The sequence below is a fragment of the Amblyraja radiata genome, chromosome 30 (genome assembly GCF_010909765.2).
Source record: "Amblyraja radiata isolate CabotCenter1 chromosome 30, sAmbRad1.1.pri, whole genome shotgun sequence".
In the NCBI taxonomy this organism is placed as follows: Eukaryota; Metazoa; Chordata; class Chondrichthyes; order Rajiformes; family Rajidae; genus Amblyraja; species Amblyraja radiata.
This window is the reverse complement of record NC_045985.1, coordinates 13931495-13953468: the sequence shown is the minus strand read 5'-3', so window position 1 is coordinate 13953468 and position 21974 is coordinate 13931495. Positions and strand designations below refer to the sequence as shown.

At 46.3% G+C, this 21974-nt stretch overlaps 1 protein-coding gene across 5 annotated transcripts in view; it reads left to right on the top strand.

Moving 5' to 3' along the window:
• The window catches only part of LOC116990128 (zinc-binding protein A33-like), a 1164093-nt gene extending 1147638 nt beyond the window's left edge, over positions 1 to 16455 (top strand). For 2 of the 5 annotated variants that reach the window (XM_033047680.1, XM_033047679.1), the window contains 3 exons: positions 12376 to 12398; positions 12499 to 12617; positions 15858 to 16455. In XM_033047680.1, coding sequence (XP_032903571.1) covers positions 12376 to 12398; positions 12499 to 12617; positions 15858 to 16396 — 681 coding nt within the window. In that variant the 3' untranslated portion in view covers positions 16397 to 16455. Of the gene's footprint in view, positions 1 to 7049; positions 7617 to 7707; positions 7804 to 11051; positions 11286 to 12375; positions 12399 to 12498; positions 12618 to 15857 lie in introns of those variants that run through there. The other 3 variants (XM_033047677.1, XM_033047678.1, XM_033047681.1) reach the window with 3 other exon arrangements.
• Positions 16456 to 21974: the final 5519 nt, after the last annotated feature.

The window sequence follows — 21974 nt, the reverse complement described above, 5'->3', positions numbered from 1 at the left end:
GAGGTTGAGTAAGCTGGGTCTCTATTCCTTGGATCACAGGAGGATGAGGTAGATTGGGTGGATGCATGGAGTCTCTAGCCCAGAGTAGGGGAATGAGGACCAGAGGACATAGGTTAAGGTGAAGAAGAAAAGATTTAATCGGAATCTGATGTGTAATTTTTTCACACAAATGGTAGTGGGTGTGTGGAACAAGCTGCCAAATGAGGTGGTTGAGGCTGTGATTATCCCAATGTTTAAGAAACAGTTAGACAGGTACATGGATAGGACAGGTTTGGAGGGATATGGACCAAGCGCAGGCAGATGGGACTAGTGCAGCTGGGACATGTAGGCCGGTGTAGACAAGTAGGGCTGAATGGCCTGTTTCCACACTGTATCACTATGACTCTATGTCTCGTAACTGAGATAAACTCCCACCCTCCCGGGAATGGGACGGGCGGGGAGACGGGATAGAAGGGATGTGAATGCATCAAACCACGCCATCCCACACCCGCTAGATCCTCCAGACTCCAGTCTCTGGGGTCAGTGTGACTCCTCTCTTCCTCTCCACAGACCCTGCGGCAACTCTCAGACTCCAGCCCCGACTCCCCGCCACCTCCACCTCCCAGTAACCTCCCTGATGTTAATCCATCCGATCCCAGCACACATACACACGGACTGCCTACAAACCTCTTCCCGGTGTCAGGGAGACTCCTCCAGATACCAGTACATCTCACCTTTTACCGATTCTCGAGCCCCAGACTAGCTGTTTCCACATCCAGGGTGGCGGACTGGGACTGGGGGGGGGGGGGGGGGGGGGGGGGGTTGTAGTTGAGGCCAGGGTACACAAAAATGCTGGAGAAACTCAGCGGGTGCAGTAGCACATATGGAGCGAAGGAAATAGGCAACGTTTCGGGCCGAAACCCTTCTTCAGACGTTGTTGAGGCCAGTCATTGGCTATATTTAAGAGGGAGTTAGATGTGGCCCTTGTGGCTAGAGGGATCAGGGGGTATGGAGAGAAGGCAGGTACAGGATACTGAGTTGGATGATCAGCCATAATCATATTGAATGGCGGTGCAGGCTCGAAGGGCCGAATGGCCTACTCCTGCACCTATTGTCTATGTTTCTATGTCGGGGGGAGACGCGGGCAGCGCGGCCCCGGGACCGGGGGAGAACGTGTCTCCCGGAGTCTTAATCCGGGATGGAGAAGGGAATTTCGGGAGGGGACGAGGGAGGAGGGGACGGGGAGGATGAGTGCGGAGAGTGAATCTTATAACCCATCAATCCTCTACCCCCAATACAATTCCCTTCTTTCTGCCTATTCCTTTTAACCTCTCCATTAATGCCCATTCATCCGCCCAACACCCACCAAAGTTACTGGAGACCAAAGATCTAAGATCTTTGCTAGAGACAGTAGCAATCCTGGAGAGAAGGGATGGCGCGGTCCAATCACGCGTCAGTGGGCGGGCCATCATGATCTGGGCCAACCACTCACGCGTCAGTGGGCGGGCCATCATGATCTGTGCCGGGCCAATCACTCGTCAGTGGGCGGGCCAACATGATCTGGGCCAACCAATCACCCGTCAGTGGGCGGGTCATCCTGATCTGGATCGGCCAATCACGCGTCAGTGGGCGGGCCATCATGATCTGGGCCGGGCCAATCACGCGTCAGTGGGCGGGCCATCCTGCTGTGTGCCGGGCCAATCACGCATCAGGGGCGGGCCATCCTGATCTGTGCCGGGCCAATCACTCGTCAGTGGGCGGGCCATCCTGCTCTAGACCGGCCAATCACACACCAGGGGCGGGCCAACATGATTTGGGCCGGCCAATCACGCGTCAGTGGGCGGGCCATCATGATCTGTGCCGGGCCAATCACTCGTCAGTGGGCGGGCCATCCTGCTCTAGACCGACCAATCACGCGTCAGGGGCGGGCCAACATGATCTGGGCCGGCCAATCACACACCAGGGGCGGGCCAACATGATCTGGGCCGGCCAATCACGCGTCAGGGGCGGGCCAACATGATCTGGGCCGGCCAATCACGCGTCAGGGGCGGGCCAACATGATCTGGGCCAACCAATCACACATCAGGGGCGGGCCAACATGATCTGGGCCGGCCAATCACGCGTAAGTGGGGGGCCGTTGATGTCAGAGAGAACAAAGGATTTAGGAATGGAGCTTTAACTGGAGAGTGACGTCAGAGTGTTTACACAACGCATGGTCCTCTGCAACAAAGGCTATAGGATCTTTGCTCTGCAATATCTCTCTGCATCACTAGTGTAGGACTAGTGTAGCTGGGGCATGTTGGCCGGTGTGAACAAGAAGGGCCGAATGGCCTGTTGTGGTGGACACGGGGTGTGGGGCAGGGTGTGGTGGAGACGCCCCTCAAAATAAGGGAAGGTACCCCACGCCAGGGGGCCACATGAGTGGCACGGGTGGGGGACAGATTTGAGAAATGTATAGACTGTATTGGAACAATTTGTATAGCCTCCGAAAATGTCTGATGAATTTTTTTTGCACCTCACATATTGTATATATTTGTTATTTGAATAAAGTCTATTTTGAAATTTTTGTTGAATCTCTCTGCATCACCGTCTATATCTCTTGTTTTCCTTTCCCCTGGTTCTCGACCCGAAACGCCACCTGTTCCTTCTCTCCACAGATGCTGTCTGACCCGCTGAGTTACTGCAGCTTTTTGTGTCTATCTACTCTGAAGACCGTCTTCAGCGCGCCTGCACAACCTTTGGCCGTCTGAGGAGAGGACTGTTTGAAGATCATTACTTCAAAGTTGCATAAATCTCGCGGCTGGCTGTGCAGCGATGGTCGCTGCCTTCCTTTGCGCTCATGTGCACAGACCAACTCCTGGTGCAGACAGCTCAAAGCACGAGAGAGATAGCAGAACCTCATGAATGAATGCCCAGAGTACATCAGGAGATAGTCACAACATGCTGGAGTAACTCAGCAGGACAGGCAGCATCTCTGGAGAGAAGGAATGGGTGACGTTTCGGGTCGAGACCCTTCTTCAGACTGAGAGTCAGGAGAAAGGGAAGCGGGAGATATAGACGGTGATATAAAAAGATCTAGAACAAATGAGTGAAAAATAAGGGAATAAGTTCGAAGAAGGGTCACGCGCGAATTTTGCGCGTACTTAGCGCGAACTCCGCTTCTATTTGGTCGTGCCAAACGCATGCAATCGCATGGAAGTGGGACAGGTCCTTTAGTCTTTCCCAAGCCCCTTGCTCAGCTTTCGTATTTTTTCAGGCCAGTTTAATGTCTAACTGACCTCTCTCTCGTGTGAAGCTGGACACAAATGCTGGAGAAACTGAGCGGGTGAGGCAGCATCTATGGAGCGAAGGAATATGTGACGTTTCGGGTCGAGACCCTTGTTCTTCTCCCCCGAGTGAGAACGTGTCCAAAGACAGGCAGCTCGATTTGTTACCAACACCTATGAGAGAGAAGCAAGTGATACCAAACTTCTGAATTCTCTGTGGTGGAACGTTCTCCAAGACAGACGTGAAGCTCACCGTTTGAGGGAGTACAGAGAAGGTTAACCAGACTGATTTCTGGGATGTCAGGACTTTCATATGAACAAAGACTGGATAGACTCGGTTTGTACTCGCTAGAATTTAGAAGATTGAGGAGGGATCTTATAGAAACGTACAAAATTCTTAAGGGGTTGGACAGGCTAGATGCAGGAAGATTGTTCCCGATGTTGGGGAAGTCCAGAACAAGGGGTCACAGTTTAAGGATAAGGGGGAAATCTTTTAGGACCGAGATGAGGAAAACTTTTTTCACACAGAGAGTGGTGAATCTCTGGAATTCTCTGCCGCAGAAGGTAGCTGAGGCCACAGTTCATTGGCTATATTTAAGAGGGAGTTAGATGTGGCCCTTGTGGCTAAAGGGATCAGGGGGTATGGAGAGAAGGCAGGTACAGGATACTGAGTTGGATGATCAGCCATGATCATATTGAATGGCGGTGCAGGCTCGAAGAGCCGAATGGCCTCCTCCTGCACCTATTGTCTATGTTTCTATGTCGGGGGGAGACTCGGGCAGCGCGGCCCCGGGACCGGGGGAGAACGTGTCTCCCGGAGTCTTAATCCGGGATGGAGAAGGGAATTTCGGGAGGGGACGAGGGAGGGGGGACGGGGAGGATGAGTGCGGAGAGTGAATCTTATAACCCATCAATCCTCTACCCCCAATACAATTCCCTTCTTTCTGCCTATTCCTTTTAACCTCTCCATTAATTCCCATTCATCCGCCCAACACCCACCAAAGTTACTGGAGACCAAAGATCTAAGATCTTTGCTAGAGACAGTAGCAATCCTGGAGAGAAGGGATGACGCGGGCCAATCACGCGTCAGTGGGCGGGCCATCATGATCTGGGCCAACCAATCACGCGTCAGTGGGCGGGTCATCCTGATCTGGATCGGCCAATCACGCGTCAGGGACGGGCCAATATGATCAGTGCCGGGCCAATCACTCGTCAGTGGGCGGGCCATCCTGCTCTAGACCGACCAATCACACAGCAGGGGCGGGCCAACATGATCTGGGCCAACCAATCACGCGTCCGTGGACGGGCCAACATGATCTGGACCAGCCAATCACACGCCAGTGCGATCTGGGCCGGCCAATCACGCGTCAGGGGCGGGCTAACATGATCTGGGCCGGCCAATCACGCGTCAGTGGGCGGGCCGTTGATGTCAGAGAGAACAAAGGATTTTGTGAATGGAGCTTTAACTGGAGAGTGACGTCAGAGTGTTTACACAACGCGTGGACCTCTGCAACAAAGGCTATAGGATGTACACAGAATTGCTGGGGAAACTCAGCGGGTGCAGCAGCATCTATGGAGCGAAGGAAATAGGCGACGTTTCGGGCCGAAACCTTTCTTCAGACAGTTTCCCCAGCAATTCTGTGTACCTTCGATATTCCAGCATCTGCAGTTCCCTTTTGAACACAAAGGCTATAGGATCTTTGCTCTGCAATATCTCTCTGCACCACTAGTGTAGGACTAGTGTAGCTGGGGCATGTTGGCCGGTGTGAACAAGAAGGGCCGAATGGCCTGTTGTGGTGGACACGGGTGTGGGGCAGGGTGTGGTGGAGACGCCCCTCAAAATAAGGGAAGGTATCCCACGCCAGGGGGCCACATGAGTGGCACGGGTGGGGGACAGATTTGAGAAATGTATAGATTGTACTGAACAATTTGTATAGCCTCCGAAAATGTCTGATGAATTTTTTTTTGCACGGTTCACATATTGTATATATTTGTTATTTGAATAAAGTCTATTTTGAATTTTTTTTTGAATCTCTCTGCATCACCGTCTATATCTCTTGTTTTCCTTTCCCCTGGTTCTCGACCCGAAACGCCACCTGTTCCTTCTCTCCACAGATGCTGTCTGACCCGCTGAGTTACTGCAGCTTTTTGTGTCTATCTACTCTGAAGACCGTCTTCAGCGCGCCTGCACAACCTTTGGCCGTCTGAGGAGAGGACTGTTTGAAGATCAGGACTTCAAAGTTGCATAAATCTCGCGGCTGGCTGTGCAGCGATGGTCACTGCCTTCCTTTGCCCTCATGAGGCACAGACCAACTCCTGGTGCAGACAGCTCAAAGCACGAGAGAGATAGCAGAACCTCATGAATGAATGCCCAGAGTACATCAGGAGATAGTCACAACATGCTGGAGTAACTCAGCAGGACAGGCAGCATCTCTGGAGAGAAGGAATGGGTGACGTTTCGGGTCGAGACCCTTCTTCAGACTGAGAGTCAGGAGAAAGGGAAGCGGGAGATATAGACGGTGATATAAAAAGATCTAGAACAAATGAGTGAAAAATAAGGGAATAAGTTCGAAGAAGGGTCACGCGCGAATTTTGCGCGTACTTAGCGCGAACTCCGCTTCTATTTGGTCGTGCCAAACGCATGCAATCGCATGCAAGTGGGACAGGCACTTTAGTCTTTCCCAAGCCCCTTGCTCAGCTTTCGTATTTTTTCAGGCCAGTTTAATGTCTAACTGACCTCTCTCTCGTGTGAAGCTGGACACAAATGCTGGAGAAACTGAGCGGGTGAGGCAGCATCTATGGAGCGAAGGAATATGTGACGTTTCGGGTCGAGACCCTTGTTCTTCTCCCCCGAGTGAGAACGTGTCCAAAGACAGGCAGCTCGATTTGTTACCAACACCTATGAGAGAGAAGCAAGTGATACCAAACTTCTGAATTCTCTGTGGTGGAACGTTCTCCAAGACAGACGTGAAGCTCACCGTTTGAGGGAGTACAGAGAAGGTTCACCAGACTGATTCCTGGGATGTCAGGACTTTCATATGAACAAAGACTGGATAGACTCGGTTTGTACTCGTTAGAATTTAGAAGATTGAGGGGGGATCTTATAGAAACGTACAAAATTCTTAAGGGGTTGGACAGGCTAGATGCAGGAAGATTGTTCCCGATGTTGGGGAAGTCCAGAACAAGGGGTCACAGTTTAAGGATAAGGGGGAAATCTTTTAGGACCGAGATGAGGAAAACTTTTTTCACACAGAGAGTGGTGAATCTCTGGAATTCTCTGCCGCAGAAGGTAGCTGAGGCCACAGTTCATTGGCTATATTTAAGAGGGAGTTAGATGTGGCCCTTGTGGCTAAAGGGATCAGGGGGTATGGAGAGAAGGCAGGTACAGGATACTGAGTTGGATGATCAGCCATGATCATATTGAATGGCGGTGCTGGCTCGAAGGGCCGAATGGCCTACTCCTGCACATATTTTCTATGTTTCTATGACCTGTTTTTACAAAATGTTAAATGGTCAGCTCGACATAGACTACACGACCTATACCAAACCCAAACCAATTAGGAGCAGACGAGGGCATTCGATCCAATTTGTGATCCCAGCTACAAAGACAGATGTGTACAGCAATTCGTTCTACCCCCGCACAATTAAAGCATGGAATAATCTCCACCCTACTATAGTTACCCAACCAGATGCAACTAAATTTAAAGTAGCTCTTTCTTCCCAATAGCTTAAGTCCTCCCTCCACCACCTCCAGTTTAAATTCCATTTGGAATATTTTGGAGGACCAAGAAACTAAGTGGCCAGGACACCTTCACACTGAACACTTGCAGCCGAATAACATTCACTGCCCGGGACGGCAGCGAGCGCAGTGGACACACGCGGTACTGCAGGGGTTCTGCAACTACACGTGATTGAAAACATTTTAAACCAGAAAGCAAAGAAAGTGCGGGATATAATAAAATGGATGCGAAACGTTCGGCCGGGAGTTGGACCGAGGAGGTAGTTTGTCCCATCTGCAAAGATTTCTTCACCGCTCCAGTGGCGCTGGACTGCGGGCACAACTTCTGCCGCCCCTGCATCACACAGAGTTGGGACAGGGAGGGGAGAAACTCATGCCCGGAATGCAGAGAGGAATCTGCAGAACGCACCCTTACGGTGAATCGGGCCTTGTTTCGACTGTCCATGAAAGCTCGAACACTGAGCCCGAATCTCAACGCGAAGAAAAGCAAACTTCAGTGCGAGGAACATCAGGAAGAACTGAAGCTGTTTTGTGAAACTGACAAGAAACTGATCTGTTTGATTTGTGCAACTGTGAAGGAACACGAGTCTCACAGCTTAATGCTGTTAGAAGAAGCAATTGAATTCTACAAGGTAAAACCAAATCACTTTTGTTCACATCATTGTCTAGTCTTTTCTTCATTGTCTGACCTTTTTATTCTCTGATCTGAAACCCCAACCACAGGAACAAGTGAAATCTTCTTTCGAATCTCTCACAGAAAAGGAATCAGAGATCCAGAAAATGGAGCAGGAACAGAAAGAGAGCATTTCTGGAGTTCAGGTGAGGCTTTGTGCTATCGATTGAATGTTTTTGTGTAGATTTCAACCCTGTGATGTGTGCAATAATTTGGCACCTCTATAGAACTCAGTAATCGAGTGGCAGAATACTTGGGAGAGGTTGATCAGCCAAGGACTTTACTCCCTGGAGCACAGCAATCTGCAGAATGGTCTGTGGCATGTGTACAATATCATGAAAGGAAATGATACGTTGGATGGTCAGTCTTTTACCCTTAGTAGGGGGGTCGAGAATGTGAGGGTGTGGGTTTTAGGTGAGTGGGAAAAGATTTAAAACGAACATGAAGGACAACTTTGGTAGTGGGTACATGGAACAGATGAGGTAGTTGAGTCGGTTACCGTAACAACATTTAAAAGATATCCAAACAAATTTGTGGAGAGAGAAGTTTGAGAACTGTCTTGGCCAATTGTGGACAAGTGGAAATAGCGCAGATAGGGCATTTTGGTCGGTATCTAACACCCTTGCTGTATGAATCCATGAAGTTTGTCATTCTAAGTGGTGCTGCTGTCTGCTAGTTTCGGTGACCTGGTTCTGTCTACTGAGGGTAAATGGCCACATTAAATTGAATAGGTTGCAGGGAATTGTACTTGTAAAATGGGAGTGATGTGATAGTATGTTACTTTCACCAAATATTTCAGAATTATCAAGACGAGCTCTTGAATTGCCAAGGTCATGAAACCTATGGATTAAATACATGTAAATGGGAATAGTGTAGAAACATACAGAGCCCAGCATAGACATGTTGGGCCGAATGGCATATTTCTGCTCTCAAGAGTGACATATTCACTGAATATTCAAGGGTATACCTCCTATTGAAAAGACAGACAGGTGGGCAGAGGGGGTGAGGTAGCTCTGTTGTTGAGGAATTAAATACAGTCCCTTGCAAGGGGTGACATTGAAACAGGAGATGTGGAGTCAGTATGGATAGAACTAAGGAATTAAAAGGGTAAAAAGACTCTCTTGGGGCTTACCTATAGCCCTGCAAACAGTAGCCTGGATATGGGGTGCAAGTTGAATCAGGAGTTAACATTGGTATGTAGTAAAGGTAATGATACGGTTGTTATGGGAGATTTCAACATGCAAGTAGACTGGGAAAATCAGGTTGGTACTGGACCCCAAGAATGGGAGTTTGTGGAGTGCCTTCGTGATGGATTCTTAGTGCAGCTTGTATTGGAGACGACCAGGGAGAAGGCAATTCTGGATTTAGTGTTATGTAATGAACTGGATTTGATAAAGGAACTTGAGGTTAAGGAGCCTTTAGGAGGTAGTGACCCTAACATGGTCAGGTTTAATCTACAATTGGAGAGGGCGAAGGGTAAATCGGAGGTGGCAGTGTTGCAGTTGAATAAAGGGGACTATGGGGCCATGACGGAGGAGCTGGCCAAAGTTGACTGGAAAGATACCCTAGCAGGGATGACAGTGGAACAACAATGGCAGGTATTTCTGGGAATAATACAGAATTTAAGACCAAAGTTGGACTCTTGAAGACTGAAAAAGGTGAATTTATTATGGGGAACAAGGAAATAAGATAAGTTGAACAGGTACTTTGGATCCATCTTCACTAAGGAGGACACAAACAATCTTCCTGATGTACTAGTGACCAGAGGATCTGGGGTGACAAAGGAACTGAAGGAAATCCACATTAGGCAGGAAATGGTGTTGGGTAGAATGATGGGACAGAAGGCTGATAAATCCCCAGGGCCTGATGGTCTGCATCCCAGGGTACTTAAGGAAGTGGTTCTAGAAATCGTGGACGCATTGGTGATAATTTTCCAATGTTCTATAGACTCAGGATCAGTTCCTGTGGATTGGAGGGGAGCTAATGTTATCCCACTTTTTAAGAAAGGCGGGAGAGAGAAAACAGGGAATTATAGACCAGTTAGCCTGAGTCAATTATAAAAGATGAAATTGCGGCACATTTGGATAGCAGTAACAGGATCAGTCCGAGTCAGCATGGATTTACGAAGGGGAAATCTTGCTTGACTAATCTTCTAGAATTTTTTGAGGATGTAACTAGGAAAATGGACAAGGGAGAGCCAGTGGATGTTGTGTACCTGGACTTTCAGAAAGCATTTGATAAGGTCCCACATAGGAGATTAGTAGGCAAAATTAAGGCACATGGTATTGGAGGTAGAGTGCTGACATGGATAGAAAATTGGTTGGCAGACAGGAAACAAAGAGGAGGGATTAACGGGTGGGTCCCTTTCAGAATGGCAGGCAGTGACTAGTGGGGTACCGCAAGGCTCGGTGCTGGGACTGCAGCTATTTACAATATACATCAATGATTTAGATGAAGGGATTCAAAGTAACATTATCAAATTTGCAGATTACACAAATCTGGGTGGCAGAGTGAACGGTGAGGAGGATGCTATGCGAATGCAGGGTGACGGACAGGTTGGGTGAGTGGGCAGATGCATGGCAGATGCAGTTTAATGTGGATAAATGTGAGGTTATCCACTTTGGTAGCAAAAACAGGAAGGCAGATTATTATGTAAATAGTGTCAAGTTGGGAAAAGGGGAAGTACAACGGGATCTGGAGGTCCTTGTTCATCAGTCAATGAAAGTAAGCATGCAGGTACAGCAGGCAGTGAAGAAAGTGAATGGCATGTTGGCCTTCATAATAAAGAGGAGTTGAGCATAGAAGCAAAGAGATCCTTCTGCATTTGTACAGGGCCATAGTGAGACCACACCTGGAGTATTGTGTGCAGATTTGGTCCCCTAATTTGAGGAAGGACATTCTTGCTATTGAGGGAGTGCAGCGTAGGTTTACAAGGTTAATTCCCGGATGGCGGGACTGTCATATGCTGAGAGAATGGAGCAGCTGGGCTTGTACACTCTGGAGTTCAGAAGGATGAGAGGGAATCTTATTGAAACATGTTAGATTATTAAGGGATTGGACACGCTAGAGGCAGGAAACATGGTCCTGATGTTGGGGGAGTCCAGAACCAGGGGCCACAGTTTAAGAATAAGGGGTGAGCCATTTAGAACGGAGACGAGGAGACACTTTCTCACACAGAGAGTTGTGAGTCTGTGGAATTCTCTGCCTCAGAGGGCAGTGGAGGGAGCTAGATAGGGCTCTTAAAGATAGCGGAGTCAGGGGATATGGGGAGAAGGCAGGAACGGGGGTACTGATTGGGTATGATCAGCCATGATCACATTGAATGGCCTCCTCCTGCACCTATTGTCGATTGTCTATTGGGATAATATATTGATTCTCATCTTTCATCTGGCAGAAAGAGTCACACAACCTTCAGTCACTGATCGCATCCCAGTTTGCTGAAATGCACCAGATTCTCACTCTGAAAGAGCAGCGTTTACTCGGAGAAGTCCGGGAAGAAGAGGCGAAGATTGTAAAAACAATGGAGAAAAATCTTCAAGAGATACAAGAGAATTTAAATTCCATTCAGGAGGAACTCTCAACGTTTCGGGAACAGACAGGACATAAGGACGGCATGATATTTCTTCAGGTGAGGGGTCGCATAGAAACATAGAAAATAGGTGCAGGAGGAGGCCATTCGGCCCTTCAAGCCAGCACCGCCATTCATTGTGATCATGGCTGATCATCCCCAATCAATAACCCGTGCCTGCCTTCTCCCCATATCCCTTGACTCCACTAGCCCCTAGAGCTCTATCTAACTCTCTCTTAAATCCATCCAGTGATTTTGCCTCCACTGCCCTCTGTGGCAGGGAATTCCACTAATTCACAACTCTCTGGGTGAAAAAGTTTTTTCTCACCTCAGTCTTAAATGGCCTCCCCTTTATTCTAAGTCTGTGACCCCTGGTTCTGGACTCGCCCAACATTGGGAACATTTTTTCTGCATCTAGCTTGTCCAGTCCTTTAATAATTTTATATGTTTCTATAAGTATCCCCTCATCTTTCTAAACTCCAGTGAATACAAGCCTAGTCACACTACAGTTTGGCAAAATGGAAGTGCGCAGTCACAAAATGGTGGGTTAAATTCCTGAAATAAATGCTGCATTTACCAGTAATTCTGTACTGGGTCATTGTTCCGTCAGTTCCATCTACTCTCCACATCTGACAATAATGCCCCAAATTCCAAGAATCCTCATGTATTGATCCTACTTCAACTTAAATTTATCTGCAATATTGTCTTCAGGCCACCCTGTGAGTTCCACGTTCTGTTTACTGCATTTCTTGTGGAATTTATTAAAGGCCATCATACATATCAGATTTTATTTTTATTCTCCCCACAAGCATTGATAATATTTCCAACCCCCACACATTTAAATCCGCCTCTGACCTTAAAATGTTCCATCCCATTATCTCTGACATCTCCTCCAGATAAAATCCCACAACCTACTCGGTCTTACTCGTAAGCTGCATACTCGCAGTTATTTTCATCGACATTCCTAATGCTTTCCCCCGTGTTCGATGTCTCTACGACAATATCCACTTTCTGTCTGTGTGACAGCGGCAAGGAGTTGGGAAATGGGAATTATCAGAGGGGTTTTTTGTTGCAATTTGGTGAAATACCCGCCGTCGGGATCATGACGATCCATCTCAGTCTAATGAGATTTGTGTTTTATTTATTTCAGGAGGAAGCTGGTCGCAAGAGGAGGTAGGACATGCTTTTGACTGAAACAATGTTATGTTTTTATAGTACAGCTCAAAATAAACACCTAATGCTCAGCTGCTAACCAGCCGTTAAATATTTGCAGGGATAGTGATGAAAACAAACCAATGTTGGTGGTAGATGGCGCGTTGCCCATTGAAAAGTATGATTGCACCTTATTCTACAACGTGGCATTGAGCGAAACATCTGATATCATCAAACGAGGTAAAACTGATACCTTTTCCATTGTTCTATTTTAAGACATCTTTATGCAATACTTAATGGTATTAATGGGCTCTGGGGGAAGCATCACAGCGAAGTTTGTTTGCACTTGAACAAGTTCCTGGGAGAATAGGTTTACTGTGCTGGGGTGGAATTGCGTAGACTAGGCCTGTGTACTCGAGAGTTCAGGTGTATTGGAGAGGATCTCAGTGAAACACAAAGTCCTTACAGGGCTCCATGGGCTGGATGCAGGGAGGAAGTTTCCCCTGTCTGAGGGGGTCTGGCAGTCCCGCCATCCCAGGAATTATACTTGTAAACCTACGCTGTGCTCCCTCAATAGCAAGAATGTCCTTCCTCAAATTAGGGGATCAAATCTGCACACAATACTCCAGGTGTGGTCTCACTAGGGCTATACAACTGCAGAAAGACCTCTTTGCTCCTATATTCGACTCCTCTTGTTATAAAGGCCAACATGCCATTCGCTTTCTTCACTGCTTACTGTACCTGCATGCTTACTTTCATAGACATGAACAAGGACCCCCAGATCCCGTTGTACTTCCTCTTTTCACAACTTGACGGCATTAAGATAATAATCTGCCTTCCTGTTTTTGCTACCAAAGTGGATAACCTCACATTCATCCACATTAAACAACATCTGCCATGCATCTGCCCACTCTCCCAACCTGTACAAGTCACCCTGTGTTCTCATAGCATCCTCACAGTTCATACTGCCACCCAGCTTTGTGTCATCTGCAAGTTTGCTGATGTTACTTTGAATCCCTTCATCCAAATCATTGATGTATATTGTAAATAGCTGCGGTCCCAGCACCGAGCCTTGCAGTACCCCACTAGTCACTGCCTGCCATTCTGAAAGGGACGCGTTAATCCCTACTCATTGTTTCCTTTCTGCCAACCACTTCTCTATCCATGTCAGCACTCTACCCCCAATACCATGTGCCCAAATTTTGCCCACTAATCTCCGATGTGGGACCTTATCAAATGCGTTCTGGAAGTCCAGGTACACCACATCCACTAGCTCTCCCTTGTCCATTTTCCTCGTTACATCTTCAAAAAATTCCAGAAAATGGGTCAAGCATGATTTCCCCTTCGTAAATCCATGCTGACTCGGACCGATCCTGTTACTGCTATCCAAATCTGCGGCTATTTCATCTTTTATAATTGACTCCAGCATCTTCCGCACCACTGATGTCAAGCTAACTGGTCTATAATTCCCTGTTTTCTCTCTCCCGCCTTTCTTAAAAAGTGGAATAACATTAGCTACCCTCCAATCCGCAGGAACTGATCCTGAGTCTATAGAACATTGGAAAATTATCATCAATGTATCCACGGTTTCTGGAGCCACTTCCATAAGTACCCTGGGATGCAGACCATCAGGCCCTGGGGATTTATCAGCCTTCAGTCCCATCAGTCTATGCAACACCATTTACTGCCTAATGTGGATTTCCTTCAGTTCCTCCGTCACCCCAGATCCTCTGGCCACTACTCTATCAGGAAGACATTACTGTACGCAGACACTGGCCAACCTTTGGAATTCCCTGCTCCGGTGGCTGGGGATAAACAGTCATTCAGTGCTCTTGGAGCCAGAGAGCCATGGTTATACATTACAGAGTCGGGCCCTTCGGCCCATCGCGTCCATGTCCACCTTTTCCCCCAACCACACAAATCCTATTTCCACACATTAGAACCATATTATTCTACACCTCGTTTGCTAAATCGCAATGTCTCTTAGATGTAGTGGTTACATCTGATTCCACCACATCCTCTGGCAAAATATTCCAGGCAATAACGACTCTTTGTGTGAAAAAAACTGCGTAGAAACCTCCAGTATTGATATCCCTGCATGACAATAAGGTTTCGATGATCTAGCCTATATCCTGCTGCAGACTTTGACAGACTACCTTGCTATCCACAACATTACCCGTTCTCCACAATCTTAGTAGTCGCACCTCCGACATTCACATCCAAGCCATGAAAACATAAAATGAACAGCAATGGTTGCAGCACCGATCTCTGCTGCACACCACCAGTCACAGATCTCCAGGCAGAAAAATCATCCTTCTACCGCTACCTACTACCTCCAACCACCAAAGGTACACAAAAATGCTGGAGAAACTCAGCGGGTGCAGCAACATCTATGGAGCGAAGGAAATAGGCGACGTTTCGGGCCGAAACCCTTTTTCAGACTGATGGGGGGTGGGGGGGGAGAAGGAAGGAAAAAAGGAGGAGGAGGAGCCCCCGAGGGAGGGGGGATAGGAGGAGACAGCTCGAGGGTTAAGGAAGGGGAAGAGACAGCAAGGGCTAGCAAAACTGGGAGAATTCAACGTTCATGCCATCAGGACGCAAGCAACCCAGGCGGAATATGAGGTGTTGTTCCTCCAATTTCCGGTGTTGCTCACTCTGGCAATGGAGGAGACCCAGGACAGAGAGGTCGGATTGGGAATGGGAGGGGGAGTTGAAGTGCTGAGCCACTGGGAGTTCAGGTAGGTTATTGCGGACTGAGCGGAGGTGTTCGGCGAAACGATCGCCCAACCTCTGCTTAGTCTCCCCGATGTAAATCAGCTGACATCTAGAGCAACCACCAAGTCAATTGTGGGTCCATTTTACCAACTCGTCAGGGATTCCACCTGCCTTCACTTTCTGGACCAGCCTTACATGCAAAACATTGTCAAGTCCCTCAGTGAAGTTCATATATTGGTCACAATGAGATCAGAGTGTTCTTGGTTGTACAGATGCATCAGATTTACCCTTCTCTAAAGCAAGCAAATAAACAGTAGCAGATTGCCTCGCCCGTCCAGTCCACCCACGTTCAGTATGATCACGGCAGTATGATCCGCCCCACATCTCTACATCCTCTTTAACCACCTCTAATTACCACACACCTCCGTCTCCTCATCTTCCAATCTGTCTCTCCCTCGCCATCTACTGGCAAGATATTTGAATATCCGCCTTATTTCTCCATCTCCACCCGCAATCTCTCGTTCATAGGCACTTTCCACATTTGTTTTCCCTGTCCGCACACCTCGCCCCCTCCTGTTCCCGATAACATGCGGAATTTCCCCTCTCCTTCCCGGTTCAGAAACTCCGGGAAAGATGTCTGTTGTCCTTCCGTTGTGGTTGTGGGGGAAACCCCGGGCAAGGTTTGAGTTTCCCCCCCGCCCCTGAGGCTGAGCGACTTCTCCCCCGATCCCTGGGGACTCTCTGATTCTCTGCTTCTCCCCCCAGTCTCCGTCACCCTGGATGTGGAAACAGCCGGTCCGCTGCTTGAGGTGTCTAAGGATCGGAAGAGGGTGAAATGTACCAGGATCTGGATCCGGAGAAGTCTCCCTGACACCGGGAAGACGTTTACAGGCTCGGCGTGTGTGCTAGGATCGGAAGGATTCACATCGGGGAGACATTACTGGGAGGTGGAGGTGGCGGGGAGTCGGGGATGGTGTCTGGGAGTCATCGCAGAGTCTGTGGAGAGGAAGGGAGAGGTCACACTGACCCCGGAGACTGGAGTCTGGAGCATCGAGCGGTTGGATGACAAGTCTAAAGCATTCACCTTCCCTCCATTCCGTCTCCCCACACGCCGGGTCCCCGGGAAGGTGGGAGTTTATCTCAGTTACGAGTCGGGGACAGTTTCTTTTTACGACGCGGACACCAAGTCCCATCTCCACACCTTCACTGGGAATAAATTTACGGAGAAACTTTATCCTTACTTTGAGAATTGGCATAAAAACCAGTGGCTGAGAATCTGCTCCGGTTCTTCTCCGGGTGTGTAAAAGGGTCGGGTCCCGGGACCCGCGTCAGGAGCGGGGCTCGGGGGCTGTGGGGCAGAAACCCGGTGGACAACAGGTCAGCGCCGAACGGCTCACATTTAATCCCCAAATTCCGCGTCGTGAAACCCCAGTGAGCACGGAAATAAAACCAGGGGGAATGTAAATGTGGGAAGAGTGAAATAAACAGCAACTGAAATCAGAACTGTCTGTCGATCCATTCATTTTAACGTGTTAACCGCGTCCGGCAACGGAACAGAAATACTTTTGATACTTTTGTGACAATATAAAGATTGAAACAATCGCCCTTCCCGCGGGTTCATCAGCAGCCGCGGGCAACGGGTCCTGAGCTCCGGTCTCCCCCAGATCCTAAAGTCCGCCAATTCAGTGGATTCAGAGAGGGTAGTGTTGTGGGCTGACGGGACTGGTTTCCAGAGGGCTAGTATGGACATTGTGGACTGAATGGATTCTTGCAGTTCGGTGAGTCATGGCTGGTGGGCTGGCAGTTCACTAAGTCATGGCTGGTGGGCTGGCAGTTCACTAAGTCATGGCTGGTGGGCTGGCAGTTCACTAAATCATGGCTGGTAGGCTGGCAGTTCACTAAATCATGGCTGGTGGGCTGGCAGTCCAGTCACTCACGGCTGGTGTGGCAGTTCACTCAGTCACCCCTCCTCCCATAACCCCCCACTGTGCTGCCATTCAATCCCGCCCACGCAATCAGTCCCTCTCCCCTCAACGTCCCCCCCCCCCCCCGTGCACTTCGACAGCGCAGCCATTCCTGCCTATTAGGTTCACATTGTGATGAAGAACACTAGGTATGGCAAGACATGGCAAGTGGAAAAATGATTTATTAAAGTTTAAAATGTGAAAATGTGAATTATGTAAAATATAACAACAAAGTTAAAGATAAGATTTATTAAGTTCAGTTCTTTCTTGTTGAGACAATTTTAATATAGAAAGGCTGAGCGCTCAAATTTTAACAGATAATCTGAGAATTTTTTTTTTTTTAATAATATTTTTATTAGAGGTAAACATATTATAAAGTATAGTTACATATTATAGTAAAAAAACTTTTCATATACATCAGTCATACATTATTAACATTTTCAATTGTCGATTACTTCTGCTTCTAGTGTTTCTTTTATATAGATAGAAAAAGAGAGTAAGAGAGAAAAAATAGTTACAAATATCCAAAAAACAGAAAAGGTGGAATGGATTACTTATAATACGTCATTGGAGATAGGTTCGTAGATTATAAAGTATAACTTTTCATCTAATCCTGAGTTCAAGTTTCAGTTGGGTTTTCGTGCTGGGCCAATCTATCCCGTCAGATAATTAATGAATGGAGCCCATATTTTAACAAAGAGTTCTTGTTTGTCCATTAAGACAAGTCTAATTCTCTCTAGATATAGGGTCTCCGACATTTCCACAATCCACATTTTAATTGTGGGGGTTATTGGGCCTTACCAAAATGTTAATATTAATTTTTTCCCAGTTATTATACTGTAGTCGAGGAAATTTATTTGGCTTGTTGTGAGTGTTAAACGTTGTTCTGATATTCCAAGTATTATTAATTTTGAGTCTGGATCCAGTTTAGTATTAATAACTTCTGAAATTATTTCAAAAATATCAGTCCAGAAATGTTTAATTTTTGTACAATTTGCAAACATATGTGTTAAATTAGCATCTAGATGTAGACATTTATCACAAATAGGAGAGATATGTGGGAAGATTCTATTTAGTTTTATTTTGGAGTAGTGTAATCTATGTAAGACTTTAAATTGTATTAAAGCATGTCTGGCATTTAACGTGCATTGATGTATATGTTGTAAACTTTCGTCCCACATATCTTTCGTTATAGGATGACCTAATTCATTTTCCCATGTGTGTAAATGGTTCCATCGGTGGTACCTCGTTGTTTAGGAGGGTGTTATAAATATAAGCTATTAATTTTTCAGTTTTAGGATGCTTGTTCAAACATTCATCAAGGATTTCTGGTTCCCTAGTCCTGTGGACTTGTGTATTAGATTTAACATAATCTCTAATTTGTAGATATCTGAAGAAATTTGAGTGCAGTCCATGATTCTGTTGTAACTCTTGAAATGAAAGAAAAGTGCCTTTCCCATAAAGATGTCCAATCTTTTTAATTCCATAACTTTTCCATTGTGTGAAACCCTTATCCGATAAGGATGGCTTGAATAAAGGATTATTTACAATGGGAAGGCATAGTGGTATATTATTCAATTTTAAAGCTTTTTTTAATTGTTTCCAAATTTGTATTCCACTATGAGGTTTTCCTTATAGGCTTTTTGTGTAGTTTTGTGGTAGCAAATATGATCGGTCCAATTTCAAAAGGTAATCAGTCTTCCTTTTCCATCCTTAACCAATCTGGTTGTTGATCCATTTCTTCCAGCCAGAAATTCATGTTTTTAATATGGACTGCCCAGAAATAAAACAAGAAATTTGGCAAAGCCAAACCTCCATTTATCTGTGACTTACATAAATGTTTTTTACTTATTCTATGATTCTTATAATCCCAAATAAAACTTGTAACAATGGAATCGACTTTTTGGAAAAAAGTTTTTGGGATATATATCAGGATTAATTGAAATAGGTACAGTAGCTGCGGTAAGAAGATCATTTTTATAGCATTAATTCTACCAAGCATTGAAATGGGAAGTGTTTTCCAGAATTGAATATTCTTGTGTAGTTTATTCAGTAAGGGTGGAAAATTTTGTTTAAATAAAGAGTATATGTCTTAGTTACGTAGATTCCTAAGTATTTAAGTTTATCTTTAACTATTTTAAAAGGGGATTGTTGTAATGTATGTAGATTGAGTTTTGTTATTGGCATGATTTCACTTTTATTCCAATTAATTCTATATCCTGAAAACTGACCAAATTGAGTTATTAAATTTAATAGATTTGGAATACTAGTTTCTAACTTTGTAATATATATTAGTACATCATCTGCATATAAATTAATTTTATTCCATGTGTCTCTAGTGTTGTATCCGTATATTCCTGGATGGGTTCTAACGCTTTCTGCTAATGGTTCAATTGCAAGAGCAAATAATAGTGGGGATAGTGAACATCCTTGTCTACAACCTCTAAAGAGATTAAATTTAGTTGATAACATTTGGTTTGTTAATATTCTAGCTGTTGGATTAGAGTATAACAATTTAACCCCTGTACAGTACTTCTCTCCCAATTGAAATTTTTCCATCACCGAAAATAAATATGGCCATTCTACCTGGTCAAATGCTTTTTCAGCATCTAACGAAATAATTGCTAGATCTGCATTAGGAATTCTATTGGAGTATATAATATTGAATAGTCTTCTCAGATTATAAAAGAGTAACGTTTTGGAATAAAACCTGTTTGGTCGGGGTGTATTCATTTGCTAATCACTAAGCTCAATCTATGAGATAGAATTTTAGTTAATATTTTCTTATCAGTATTTAAGAGGGCTATTGCTCTATATGAACCTGGGTCTTCAAGATCCTTATCTGTTTTTGGTATGAGTATGATTGTAGATTCATTTAGAGTTTCTGTTGAGTGTAAGCATATTTGTACAGTGTCTAGGCGTGGTGAAACCAGATAATAATGTTTTTAATAAAATTCAGAACTTAGACCATCAGGACCTGCAGCCTTTCCGTTTTTTAAAGATTTAATTGACTCTATAGATGTGGTCTACCTTCCTGTTTTTGAAAACGTGCTCAAGTTACTTTAAATCCTTTCATCAAAATCATTGATGTATATTGAAAATAGCTGCGGTCCCAGCGCCGAGCCTTGCGGTGCCCCACTACTCACTGCCAGCCATTCTGAAAGGGACCTGTTAATCCCTACTCTTTGTTTCCTGTCTGCCAACCAATTTGCTATCCATGTCAGCACTCTACCCCCAATACCATGTGCCCTAATTTTGACCACCAATCTCCTATGTGGAACCTTATTAAATGCTTTCTGAAAGTCCAGGTACACTACATCCACCATACCTGCCAACATTTTTAAATGAAAAATCTTACTCTGAGTGCACGTGTTGCCGAAGGCGCTCGCCCATTGTGGGTAGGGTCCAGGGGCCCGTTTTAGCTCCTGGATTTTAAGGTTTTTTTCAGTAGTTTGCCGATATCGTGATATATTCAAAGCTGCCAAGTTTTGTCAGAACATTTCAATATTCTAGTACCTTCCAAGATTCCAAGATGGCGGCGCTGCCTTAGCAGCTGCGGCTCGCCTGCAGTCCATTTGTTTTTTTTCTTTTTCTGTTTGTTCTTTTGTCCTGTTTTAGTTAATTTTTGGTTTTATTTTTATTTTATTATGTTGTGTATGGGTGTGGGGGGGGGAAGAAACGTGTTTTTGGTCTCTTCCTTCGGGGGGGATGCGACTTCTCTTGTCGTATCCCGTCTCCGTCTGCGCCGAGGCCTATTGGCGGAGCTGTGGCAGCGTTCCAGCGGCAACAACGGAGCTGTGGCGTTCCGGAAGCAGCGGCGACCCGACAACGGAGCTGTGGCGTTCCGGCGGCAGCGGCAACCCGGCCGCGGAGGATCGGCCACGGGCCCGGTGGACGACGGCGTCGGGAGCTCACAGGTCGCCTCGGAGCAGAGGGAGAACAAGGAGGGAAGAGACAAAGACTAAGATTTTTGCCTTCCATCACAGTGAGGAGGTGTCTGGTGAACTCACTGTGGTGGATGTTAAATTTGTGTTTATTGTGTGTTTTTGTCATTTTTATTATATGTACGACTGCAAGGCAACTACATTTCGTTCAGACCGAAAGGTCTCAATGACAATAAAGGCTACTTTACTTTTCTTTACCTGAAAATCAGTATTTTGCTGAGGAAATCAGCATTTTTCCAGTGCCATTTTGCTGAATTTAAAAAAAAATGTATGTGCAGTCATACCCATGTAAGAGTACCAGAATGCATAACTTGTTTATTGTGTAATTGTAATACGGTTTATTGTGTATTATATGTCATAGTTGCTTTCTTGCATTTGTCCAGACGTTTATCATTTAAAGTCATTTAGTATCAACGTTTCCCCATGGCCTGGGGAAACATTAAGGGACTGGATGGAAGGAAGGAATCTCTCTCCCCCCCCCCCCCCCCCCCCCCCCCCCTCTCTCCCTCCCTCTCTCTCTCCCCCCCCCTCTCTGTCCCGCCCTCTCTCCCCCTCTTTCTCTCCCTCTGCCCCCTCTCTCCCTCATTCTCTCTTTCCCCCCCCCCCCCCTCGCTCCACACACACACACACACCTACACTACACCTGAAATTTCTCATTGCCCAGCACTGTGTGCAAACAGCAGAGACAAAGTGTTGGCTGCAGCCACCTGCTTCAGTAAGGGAAGCTGGTCGGTGATTGGCCGCAACGCCCCTCGGAGACAGCGTCTGATTGGCCGCTGAGTGACCAGCGCATTATGTGATTGGACATAATGCTCTTGGAGACAGACAGCGGCTGATTAAACGTGACTTTTATGGGAAGCTGCTCGGTGATTAGGCGCAACTCCCTTAGAGATAGCGGTTGATTGGCCATTTTTTTCCCTCCTGCAAAATCGTAGTTCCGATATTTCACTTTTTCAACTTAAAAACCGGAACAA